Consider the following 12,806-nt stretch of genomic DNA (forward strand, 5'->3'; position numbering starts at 1 on the left):
TCTCCTCGCCAGCCACATTGTACCGGAAATGAGGCACACTTACAACGCCACATGGAAACATATATTAAACATTTCTAAAGAAAAATATCCCTAACACCTTTTTACATAACGCTCTCCTCGCCGGCCACATTGTACCGGAAATGAGGCACACTTACAACGCTGCATGGAAACATATATTAAACATTTCTTGAAAGACCAGATGACCTTCATGACGTCATTCAACTCCCCTTTATATATATCATTCATTCGATTAGACCACCTTTGCCTCTGAAGAAGAAAGGTCCACCTTTCGAAAGCGCTCGAGTTATGGGTTTTTTTTATCATATTGTATCAATACTTCTTGAACCTACGTGTTTTTCTGACATCATTAATTTTAGAATCTAATGTAAGTGTCGTTATGGAAAGGTTTTATTTTCCACGATAAAAAAAAAGAGATTATAGTGAATTATTTTGATATTTTAAAGTTTAATATCCAAGTTAATTATAAGGTATATAGTTACACTGTTTGCCATTTTAAAATAATCATAACTGATATGGAACAAAAATAATTGAAAATAGGCTCCCCAATAAATCCCCCCTCCAAAAAACAACAACAACAACAAACAAACAAAACAAATGTCCATATTTTTGACTCGTTTACGTGATAAAGATGCTCCGTTAGGAGTGGAACTAATTGTGCCCAATTTATCTTTTAACAAATTTTACTTTCCAAATATACTACATTCTAATAGAGTTTTCGCCACATGAAAAAAAAAGAAAACTAGTCTTTCATTTTCTTTAGCCCGGCATGGCCAGGTGGTTAGGGCGCCCGATTCGTAATCCGAGGGTCGCGTGTTCGATTCCCCGTCACACCAAACATGCTCGCCCTTCCAGCCGTGGGGGCGTTATAATGTGACGGTCAATCCCACTAGTCGTTGGTAAAAGAGTAGCCCAAGAGTTGGCGGTGGGTGGATAGGGACGGCTAGCGCAGATAGCCCTCGTGTAGCTTAGCAAGAACAAACAAACATTTTCTTTAGGATGGCCCGTGATTTCTCCAACTTTCTTTTTATAACATAGTTTGTTTTACGTGATTGCGATTTTATTTTTGTAGAAATCGTTATAGGAACACGTTCTGTGTTTGCTAAATACTTTAAGAGTTTGTATATTACCAGCCTCTCCGCTCTCGATTCCACTGATGTTTCGAATTCTTTCAAGTCCTACTTTGATCCTACTGTTCAAAGGACTACAGGACAAGTTAACTTGGATCTCACCCAGCGAATTGGAGTTCTGTATTTTACAAAAGAAAAAAAAAGCAATTATACATTACAATAACCAACCAGTATTTCTACAGACTTCAAGCTAGAATATAATCGTTAAAAGACAATTACGATATGCAGTAGGAATCTTGCATTTAAATAAGTTTTCCCAATTTTAAGATAATGTGAACTTTGTCACAAAAATAAGCGAAATGCGATTTATTGAGTAGCGTTAAGGATTTTCGTGGATAAGGTACAATTAAAGTTCGAATGATAATTAAAGCGATATTTTGTTGTTTTTCATTATTTGTAGTTCGTAATGGACATTTTGGTAATAAAATTAAGGGAAAAAAATGGCGTCATGAACGTGCAACTTCTGGTTTTATACAACCAGACACTCATACAGTGACAAGGCCAACAAATACAGGTGTTTATTAAGTGGTACAGCCTCTGTGTGAACAGATTGAGGTGTTATTATTGTGGCATATATATGTGAATGTGTTAAACACTGACGCAATCTCTTTATTAATAGGTGCAGGTGTTTAAACACTAGCTCAACCGCTGTATCAATAAGTAGAGGTGTTTAAACACTTACCCAGTCTTTTTATTAATAGGTGCAAGTGGTTAAACATTAACCCAACCTTTATATCGATAAGTACAGGTGGTTAAACACTGACTCAACTTGTGTATTAATAAGTACAGGTGGTTAAATACTGACTCAACCTGTTTATTAATAAGTACAGGCGTTTAACTACTGACTCAACCTGTGTATCAATAAGTACAGATGGTTAAACATTGACTCAACCTTTGTATCAATAAGTACAGGTGGTTAAACATTGAATCAACTTTTGTATCAATAAGTACAGGTGGTTAAATACTGACTCAACCTGTTTATTAATAAGTACAGGCGTTTAACTACTGACTCAACCTGTGTATCAATAAGTACAGATGGTTAAACATTGACTCAACCTTTGTATCAATAAGTACAGGTGGTTAAACATTGAATCAACTTTTGTATCAATAAGTACAGGTGGTTAAACATTGAATCAACTTTTGTATCAATAAGTACAGGTAGTTAAACATTGAATCAACTTTTGTATCAATAAGTACAGGTGGTTAAACACTGACTCAACCTGTGTATCAATAAGTACAGGTGGTTAAACACTGACGCAACCTGTGTATCAATAAGTACAGGTGTTTAAACACTGATTCAACCTATGTATCAATAAGTACAGGCGTTTAAATACTGACTCAACCTGTGTATCAATAAGTACAGGTGTTTAAACACTGATTCAACTTTTGTATCAATAAGTACAGGTGGTTAAACATTGAATCAACTTTTGTATCAATAAGTACAGGTGATTAAACACTGACTCAATCTGTGTATCAATAAGTACAGGTGGTTAAACAATGATACAGCTCTTGCGTTAATAAGTACAGGTGGTTAAACATTGAATCAACCTATGTATCAATAAATACAGGTGGTTAAACATTGACTCAACTTTTGTATCAATAAGTACAGGTGGTTAAACACTGACTCAACCTGTGTATCAATAAGTACAGGTGGTTAAACACTGACTCAACCTGTGTATCAATAAGTACAGGTGGTTAAACACTGACGCAACCTGTGTATCAATAAGTACAGGTGGTTAAACACTGCCTCAACCTGTGTATCAATAAGTACAGGTGGGTAAACACTGACTCAACCTGTGTATCAATAAGTACAGGTGGTTAAACACTGACTCAACCTCTGTACTTCTTGTACTGCTAGCCCTAATGAAGCCGCAATGACGAGACGTTGGTTAAAATAAAAACTTTTTATTATTACCTGGAGAGTAAATGTCATTTTTTTCTTTAACTTTATTGCCAAGATAATTAATGATTAAACAATGAAATCGAATTACACGACTTGATGCTTTATTGGTTAGGTAACAAATCTTATAAACATTTAAACAAAGTAAAGCATAGCAATACAATATTTTTGCCGGATAACAATGTTGTTAACTTTTCGGAGCCCAATTATACATAGTTTCTTCAAGTTTTTAAAATTTCTTGCAAAACATTCGAAAAATCTAAACGTGAATATGAATGTATTTTTGGCGAAGAATTAAGAATGGTTCAGTAAAAGCTATTTCCATCCACTTATTTCTCTTTGTGATCCTGATTGATATGAAAGAAGAAGAAAAAGATTAAAGCACTTATAAAACTAGTTACTGAAGTACACAAACGCACACACAGATATCTTTAATATTATTAGTGGCCCGGCATGGCTAGATGGTTAGGGAGCTTGACTCGCAATCTGCGGGTCGCGGGTTCGAATATCCATCCCACCAAACATGCTCGCTCTTTCACCCGTGGGGGCGTTATAATGTTACTGTCAATCCTACTATTCGTTGGTAAAAGAGTAGCCCAAGAGTTGGCGGTGGGTGGTGATGACTAGCTGCCTTCCCTCTAGTCTTACACTGCTAAATTTGGGACGGCTAGCGCAGGTAACCCTCGTGTAGCTTTGCACGAAATTAAAAAAAACAAAACAATATTATTTGTCGAGTACCCCACTCGACAACTGTACATATTTTGTGAAGTATTTATATGTAGACTGAAGTATTCACAACACTTTAGTACAAAGAATATCATATATTCATTGATAAATGAATTGTTGCATGTCTATGAACTTATAACGTGAGCAACACCTCGAGGTAGAAATGATAATGACAAAATTAAATTATTTCCATCCTAATGCTTACCTGAAAAGAATGATCTAGATCTCTCCAAATAATTTCGTTACTTTGGAGGTCAAGCTTTCCTAATGGAACGTGCACGTGACCTAAAGAATGCCGAACTTTTCTCTTATCGACGTCATAGACGGATAGGCGTAAAGTCTTTTCAGAAACTTGTTCCTTCTTTATCTGTAACAAAGTAAACCTTTTACCGAGTGTCGTGACTACTTCACGTACATAAACAACATAACAACGCGTAGAAAACATTTTAAAGATATAGCGTCTGTATACTTCTATCTGTTCATTTCTTGTTATCATCTTATACCAAATTTCTGGTCATTTTCTATCCTGTGGTCGCTACTTAAATCGTAAAGATGTTTAAACACGTTATTTTACTGAATTTGAGATTTCTATATAAAAACAGGTAATAGAATAAAATAAATCAATTATACAATTAAATATTAACATACATTCTACATGACACACAAAGTCCGTAATCTCCAATATAGAACTAATTAAAACCACATGAAATCTCTACCTCCTACCATGGAGTTGGCAAATCCATTCTGATACAAAGCGCTTGGAGGTAAAACGTGAATAAAAAGTCAGATATTTAAGCCTAAAAGTAATTTATGGTCTTGAAAAGGACGAGGTTAAAATGAAAATATTAGTTTTATTAGAAAGCAGTGGATCAATAATAAAAGAAATTGAATTTTGGTGCTGTGGCAAGTATAGACTATAAATCAGACCAAAACAAATGTACACGACTAATGTAAACACCAGTGACAATTTGTATGTGTATTATCTGGAGGAACTTAAATTTCTTTTTTTTTATACCGGGAATTTGAAGGCTTCATGGAACTTTGGACTCAGAGTCCGTCTTCGGACTTTGGACTGTTGAAAATTCTCTTCATCAGGTAGCAAAAAAAGCTTAACAAAAGGATCCCTCGGTGTCTGGCTCAAGCCCCTACCTAATAAATTCATTAACACAAACATTATAGTAACATATTTAAATGATTTTTTAGAAGTTTTTGTTTGTTTGTTGTTAAGCACACAGTTACACAATGGAGCTATCTATTCTGTGCCCACCACGGATATCGAAACCTGGTTTTTAGTGTTATAAGCTTTCAAGTTTACCAATGAGCCGCTGGGAGGGGGAGTTATTAAAATAAAGCAACAAGTTAGACTTCAATTATAATTTTATTTCATTTCTCAAACTCTGTTCAATATTCATATGTTCTCTTTTAATTTTTTTTTATATTTTAGGGTCCTCGTCTTATAGTGAAAATATCAATTTTATTTTTAAGTTAAATTCGAGGAAAAAGAAAGGAAGAAGCTCTTGGTCTGTAACACAAAAAAAAACTAATAATTTTTTTTTAGAAATGTGGAAATTCTGTTAAATTATCTGCACTCTCATTTGCAAATTGACAAACAACGGTGCAACGTTTGCAGGAATTGATGGAAAGTCCTTTACTCATCATCAATAACCTAAGATACTTTAGGTATTTAAATAATATTTGGCTATCCTGTCACGATTAGTTATTCATAATTGTTCAATGGAATAGCTAAACTAATTCCGATTTTTTTTCCATTCCTCAATAAAAGATCTCCCCTCCCGATGGCTCATTAATTGGTAAGTCTGAGGGTTTATAACACTAGAATTCGAATTTCGATACTTGCTGTGAGTAGAGCACAGATAACCCACAGCGTAACTTTATGCTTAACAACAACCAACATATTGTTACATGTTTTTACTAAGGAAAGGCAAAATTCCCTTGGAATGATGCAATGTGTTTAACATTCAGTTACTTCTAGACATTTTTAATGGGACCATATCATACATTGGAGATAGTTATAACTGTGAAACTATTATTTATTATTATTAAAACATATTTATTCATGATCATCATATTTGAAGCATTTTTGTTTTGATTTCATGTGAAAAATTGCGCTATTAAAACTGACATACTAATGCTAAGTTAAGTACTTATTCTAATAATAATTTTAATTGGTTTGGTTTGTTATGAATTTCGTGCAAAGCTACACGAGGGCTATCTGCGCTAGCCGTCCCTAATTTAGCAGTGTAGGACTAGATGGAAGGCAGCTAGTCATCACCACCCACCGCCAACTCTTGGGCTACTCTTTTACCAACGAATAGTGGGATTGACCGTCACACTATAAAGCCCCCACGGCTGAAAGGGCAAGCATGTTTGGTGTGACGGGGATTCGAACCCGCGACCCACAGATTGCGAATCGAGCGCCCTAACCAAATAATTTTGAAAGACATGCATCTGGGAAGATATTAAATCGCGAAGTATACTTAGAATCAGACAAGAGTTTTAATCACAGACAAAACTAACAGTCAAAAAAACAACTCGTGGTACTTGGAAAATAGTTTTAAGTTTTTTTATAATAATTTGCTGTTATTGGTGAAAGTTTTTAAAAGTTAACTGTAACTTAGAAAATGCTGACTGTTTGTTAGTTTGTCCCAAAGCTGTTAAGTTAATCTTTAACCAGTGCCAGTGTTTCCCAACTTTTTTCGCTGCAGCGCCTCCTTCAGCAAACAGTGAACGCTAATGTCCCCTTCAAATAAATTTTTAATATAAGTACAGAAAGTGGCGCCAAAAGAGATATACTCAGCGAATGGACGTTGCTTGCCACAGTGACTTTTGCTCAAACATGTTGAAAGAAAATCTCCTATTTCTTATGGTATACTTTTAAGAAATATGACTTTGAAACCCTCAAAACTTTTCTGTCAGTCCCTCCTGCCGCTCCCTCAAAGTTTACCACCCTCTTGAATTTGAAGAACGTTCACTAGAGGGCGGCACCACTCACGTTGGGAAACACTGATCTATGCTTTTGAACTCTAATTAGCAGTGTGCATATTTTTTTATTCTAGTATAAGCAACAGCCATTATATTAATAATCAACCTCGAGGCTACAGGTTTAGACAATTAGTCTGCAAGACACAACCAATAATGCTAACTGTGTTGTAAAGTAATGAAATAATTTTTTTTTGTTGTGGAAACATAACGATTTCTTTGTTTGTTGTTAAGCACAAAGCTAGCTACACATTGAGCTATCTGTGCTGCGTCCACCACGGGTATCGAAAACCGGATTTTAGGGGTCATTGGGGGGCAAAACATTTTGTTTGAGGAAACAAAAAAAGTAAATTAATGCATATTAGTATCCTTTTCCCGCCGATCCTCAGCGTAGGTCCGGCATGGCCAGGTGGTTAGGGCGCTTGACTCGAAATCTGAGGGTCGCGAGTTCAAATACCCGACCCACCAAACATTCTGGCCCTTTCATCTTTGGAGGCGTTATAATGTGACGATCAATCCTATCATTTGTTGATGAAAAAGCAGCCCAAGAGTTGGCGGTGGGGAGTGATGACTAGCTGCCTTTCCTCTAATCTGTCACTGCTAAATTAGGAACAGCTAGCGCAGAAATCCCTCGTGTAGCTTTGCACGAAATTCAGCGTATTCTGTCATCCCGTTTGAATAAAAACAAAGAAGATATAATTTCAGAATTAAGTTAAGTTTCTAAGAGGTTTCCGAACATCTAACTACCAAGAAATTAGAGTAATTAAAAGAGGTATAACCTCTAAGGTATCTGTTGGAGAGATGATAAAGTTGTCCACTCACAAAATGACCTTAGGTTTCAATTAGTTTCCAGATTTTCACATTTCAGAACAAAGACCTTTTTCAGCAATGCAACAAGAACTTTCATCGAAAATACCATCACATATTGTATCATATCCAATTCATTACCAATGGTATTTCTGTGAAAACTCACGTGAGAAAGTTTACACCTGTTCCTAGTTTTCGACCTTGGATTTTTCGAAAAAAAGATTAATAAATGAACAAACAAAAGTATATATCTGATATTTTTTACTGACACATTTTATTGAGATATATATGGATTGAATGAACTTCATTATTTCTTTTTACGAAGAAAAAGCCCCCTCCCCCAGTGGCACAGCGGTATGTCTGCGGACTTACAACGCTAGAATCCGGGTCTCGATACCCGTGGTGGGCAGAGCACAGATAGCCCATTGTGCAGCTTTGTGCTTAATAACAAACAAACTAACGTTTCGCCTTTAAGTCTTCTTCAGGGTTTAAACAAAACTGTTTTGTATGAATATTGAAGAAGCTATAAAGGCGAAACGTTGGACAAAGTAAATTCTGATTTATCTGGATAGTCCATAAGTGGGTCAGCATTAAATTGACAGACTTGCAACACTAAAATCTGGGGTTCGGTTCCCCACGGTGGACAGAGCACATATAGCCCATCGAGTAGCTAAAATAATAACAACATCCAAAGTAAATATTCCATTTTTTTAAAAAGAAGAAAAATTTAGACAGTTGCTGAAAAATCGATTAATTATACCAGATAAATGAATGGTTTAAATGTGCACCAAGTTGAGAGATTGTAGGTACCTGGCTGAAAAGCCTGAGTGGCCAACAAGGAAATCTCTCACTTTTCACCCAACATTTAATTAAGAGGAGTCCATTGAGGAGGCTGAAATTTAGGGGGGGGGGTAACATGGAAGGGACTTTTGGCTTACTGATGATTTTGCACGTAGATAAGTGTTTGTCCCAACTGGGTATGCAAAGAGTTAAGCTTAAAAACACAAGTGGATCACATTTTATCCCTGGTCTTTATTTGTTATTTTTAGTAATGCCGTATATAATATTATAGATTTCGCTCTGTTTTATGCTAAACCATACTTCACAGCTAATTTTTTTTATTTTAATGAACGTCACACTCAATCTATTAGGTAGATAATCGGTACTACTTCATATTGGTACTACAAAGAAAGACTAAATATATTATTTGGTGAATAAAAAACATTAATTCCACTACAGTCTAGTTTAGTAAAATGGTCTATTGTGCCTTCTGGTTAGTAAATTGGTAAACTTACCAGGCAAGTACTTGGCCTTAACGAGGTTCACTTCCAATTCCTGTTCTTCTTCATGATAGAGTAAAGAGAACCAGATTCGACCATTAGGGAACGGAGGTTCCATAGGTTCGTCGTCCTCTGAATTTCTGTAATAAATGAAAGAATTGTTTATGATCAAACCCAAGGTTAAAACTTTTTATGTATCTTGTTTCTATGTGGTATGGCTTCTGTTATTTGATGAAAAAACACACAAACTGAAATGAACGAAAACTCACGTTGTTAGAAAAGTAAACAGTGCATGTTTTGTTATAAAGAAAACTGATTACTTTTTTAGGAAGCCTAATCTTAGTCCTAATACAGAAACTGTATTTTGATTTTCGTATTATTGATATCTTTAAACATGCAAAGCTTAAATCGACATAATATATACGAAGAGCGTTGAATTAAGATTAACAAAGAGACATGAGCGTTAATGTTTAATCGGAGTGGTTTGATTGGATACAAAAGATAATGAAAATTTATGAGCACGGATTTAAGGTGAATAATAAATCTACTTTTACATTTAGTGGTTAGTGATATGGATATTTAAGTACAAATTTTTCGGAGCTACTGACTAACTCCGTTTTTTTAAACACTTACTGCATTGAAAAGAAAATAGTCCCCCGCCAAAGTGGATTAGCGGTAATTCTCAAGGCTTATAGCGCTAAAAACCGGGTTTCGATACTTGTGATGAGCACAGCACAGATAGCCCGTTGTGTGGCTTTGTGCTTAACAACAAACAAATAAATAGACACGGAAAATACGTTAACCTTTCTAACTAAAGGATTGCATACATAAGTCATCTTGTTAATTAGATTTTTCCTTTGACAAAAACTACAAGCTTCCGATAATGATCCGCTCCACATTTAGCTTTATGAAAAACACACACACAAAAAACAGTGTCACAGTAAACTATCCCTAGAAGCACGTGGCGCAGACTTTTATCAAACAGTATTATAAAAAAATCAGGAAGTTGTCAAACTTTCATGATATATATAATATTCATAAAATAATGCTCTAAAGAAAACAAACAAACAAAAAATAATGACTCATTCAAGGTATTTGAGCACTAGGCTTACATTAGGTGAAAATAGGGGGTAATTACAAATATATATATACTGAAAACCCTACAAAAATAGGAAGTAATTACAAATATCTACACTGAAAACTCTATAAAAATAGGAGGTAATTACAAATATCTACACTGAAAACCTTACAAAGATAGGGGGTAATTACAAATATCTACACTGAAAACCCTACAAAAATAGGAGGTAATTACAAATATCTACACTGAAAACCCTACAAAAATAGGGGTAATTACAAATATGTACACTGAAAACTCTACAAAAATAGGAGGTAATTACAAATATCTACACTGAAAACCCTACAAAAATAGTAGGAGGTAATTACAAATATCTACACTGAAAACCCTACAAAGATAGGGGGTAATTACAAATATATACACTGAAAACCCTACAAAAATAGGAGGTAATTACAAATATCTACACTGAAAACCCTACAAAAATAGGAGGTAATTACAAATATCTGTTTGTTTTTTTTTGGAGAAAGAAAGAGTTGAAAGCACATTTTCATGATTAAATAAAGCCAGAATCTATATAGTAAAACAACTGTCGTTATATTACTGTCACATTACATCAATAAGTATATACAAATTATTATTTCATACATTTAATCCAAGTATTTCTCTACAAGTGATTTAAAATAGTATTTGATATTACTTCGTAATCTCTAAAAGAACAGGGGGCCTAACCATTTAAAAGACGTTGAAAAGCGAGGATTTTTTCCTTTACTCGCAGAAATATATTTTTGATACTTAATTTGAAAAATATTAGTCTTCGTCTTGTAATTACCTGCCCCCCACAGTAGCACAGCTGACTTACAACGCTAGAATCAGTGTTTCGATACCCGTGGTTGGCAGAGCACAGATAGCCCATTGTGTAGCTTGGTGCTTAAATACAAACAAACAAACTTGTAATTACCGCACCAGTAATTTTGTTTCTATAACATACCAAACCAGACGCTCATGCCCTTTAGAGGAAATAGTTTCCTTCACCCCCCCCCCCCAATAAAAAGACAAAACAAAAATATCAGCTACATTACTCTGCTCATTGGCGTTTCGTATATTTGTCTAAGAATAAAATAAAAAGAAGCACATGCTATACAGTGTTGTATTAAGGACTTGTGCATGAGTCACTATATGAATGTAGAGAGCACGCTTACAGCTGTACTAGCATTCACTCTTCTTTCTCCACGTGCTACTACTGTATATGATGTGACACACAGACATTTATGAAACCACTACAGTAGGCCAGAAAGTGATTACAATTGCATCCATCATCAGGAGCTAAATAAGGAATGAGCCCATAAACTGATTTTAATATAATCGTACATTTAACCAGTTTAAATACTGATATAGACCATACCACCTGCTGCTTCTGTTAAAAACAAAACCCGTTAATTTCCTCTTCTTTTTTTTTACTCAATGCTTGCTTATTCTATTGGGTGAATAGGTGGCATAAATCAAAAGACCGTTGCGCCACCTTCGATGTCAAGCTTTAAATCGCTCAATTATAAAACCTTAATAGACAAAGAATAGGTTGGTGGAGAGAAAGATATTTCAAATGAAATATATATATATATATATATTCATTTGTTCCTACAGATTACTAAGTAATATTAATTTACATGCTTCAGTTACAAATAGAAATGTCAACGGGAATTAAAATATAAGTAACGTGTACTTTGTATTTTCATGTTAAGTTTTGGTATTGTACGTAGAACTCAACATGCGATTTCATAGTGCACTGGTATTACATGTTATGGCCTAACCCCTCATTCAATAACGTCACGTTTAGATCTATATTAATATATGTTTTAAAGGTTTAAGAAAATTGGCTTTTGAAGTATTCTTATAGCTAATCAGTATTTTTTTAATTCAAAGCATATTATCTAAATTCCAGCCAAGCACCACCTGGAGGCAGGAAATAATCTAAAGAGCCGGGTTTTTTCCAGCACTTTTTAGAAAAGTTTACTTGTGTTCAGCGCCCTTCTGCAGTTAAACACAACAAAATGTTAAAACGTTTTTGTCAGCTCAACGTTAATTATATATTCGAGAGTTAGCTTTACTTTTGATTTTCCAACAAAAAGAAATCATTCATAATTAATCAACAAATATGCAATAATTTGATAGAATATCTAACTAAAAATTCACTGATTTGAAAAACGTGTTTATCAAATTTAATAGAGAGTCGAATTACAATGCTTTTTACTAGTTTCAATCCGTGTTTTCACTCAAGAGTTTTGAATTCCTAGCGCTGTGCTAAAAATCCTGCAACATCAACTAGTGATCCTGAAATAAGTCCTGAAAGTACTATAGATCTATATCATTCTCTCTGTTTTAACACTGCTTTCAATGGCTCACTGATAAATCTAAAGACTTATAACACTAAAAACCGTGTTTCGATACCTGTTGTGGGCACAGCACAGATAGCCCATTATGTAACTTTGCGCTTAACAACAAACTTTTACTACTAGTAAGACTCATTTAGTTGATTTTTGTCATCAAGTAGGAAAAAGCGTAAATTAAAAAACTGGTGAAAATTACAAAGTATTATACACAAGATATTTAGTTAAATTAGAATTAGTTGTTGTTGTTTAAAGTTATGCACAAAGCTACACAATGGGCTCTCTGTACTCTACCCACCATGAGTATCGAAACCCAGTTTCTAGCGTGCCACTGGGGGGGGGGGGCTTATTTTGAATCACAACGAAGTTTCTTTGAAACACGTTTATTCTTAAGGGAAAACATAAACAGGTTATAAATATGATTCCAAATTAATAAATAAAAAATATATATATATATCAAATTTGTTTTATTTAGGTTCTGAAAAC

At 34.6% G+C, this 12,806-nt stretch overlaps 1 protein-coding gene across 2 annotated transcripts in view; it reads right to left on the reverse strand.

The window, feature by feature from the left end:
• The window catches only part of LOC106457930 (synaptotagmin-15-like), a 55,118-nt gene that overhangs the window by 5,386 nt on the left and 36,926 nt on the right, over window positions 1–12,806 (reverse strand). For both annotated transcript variants that reach the window (XM_022384242.1, XM_022384247.1), the window contains exons 4-7: window positions 8,877–9,001; window positions 4,790–4,923; window positions 3,980–4,141; window positions 1,149–1,266 (exon numbers count right to left, since the gene is read on the reverse strand). In XM_022384242.1, the coding sequence (XP_022239950.1) occupies window positions 1,149–1,266; window positions 3,980–4,141; window positions 4,790–4,923; window positions 8,877–9,001 (539 nt within the window). The remainder of the gene's footprint in view (window positions 1–1,148; window positions 1,267–3,979; window positions 4,142–4,789; window positions 4,924–8,876; window positions 9,002–12,806) is intronic.

This window comes from Limulus polyphemus, unplaced genomic scaffold (assembly GCF_000517525.1).
Source record: "Limulus polyphemus unplaced genomic scaffold, Limulus_polyphemus-2.1.2 Scaffold20, whole genome shotgun sequence".
Classification (NCBI taxonomy): domain Eukaryota; kingdom Metazoa; phylum Arthropoda; class Merostomata; order Xiphosura; family Limulidae; genus Limulus; species Limulus polyphemus.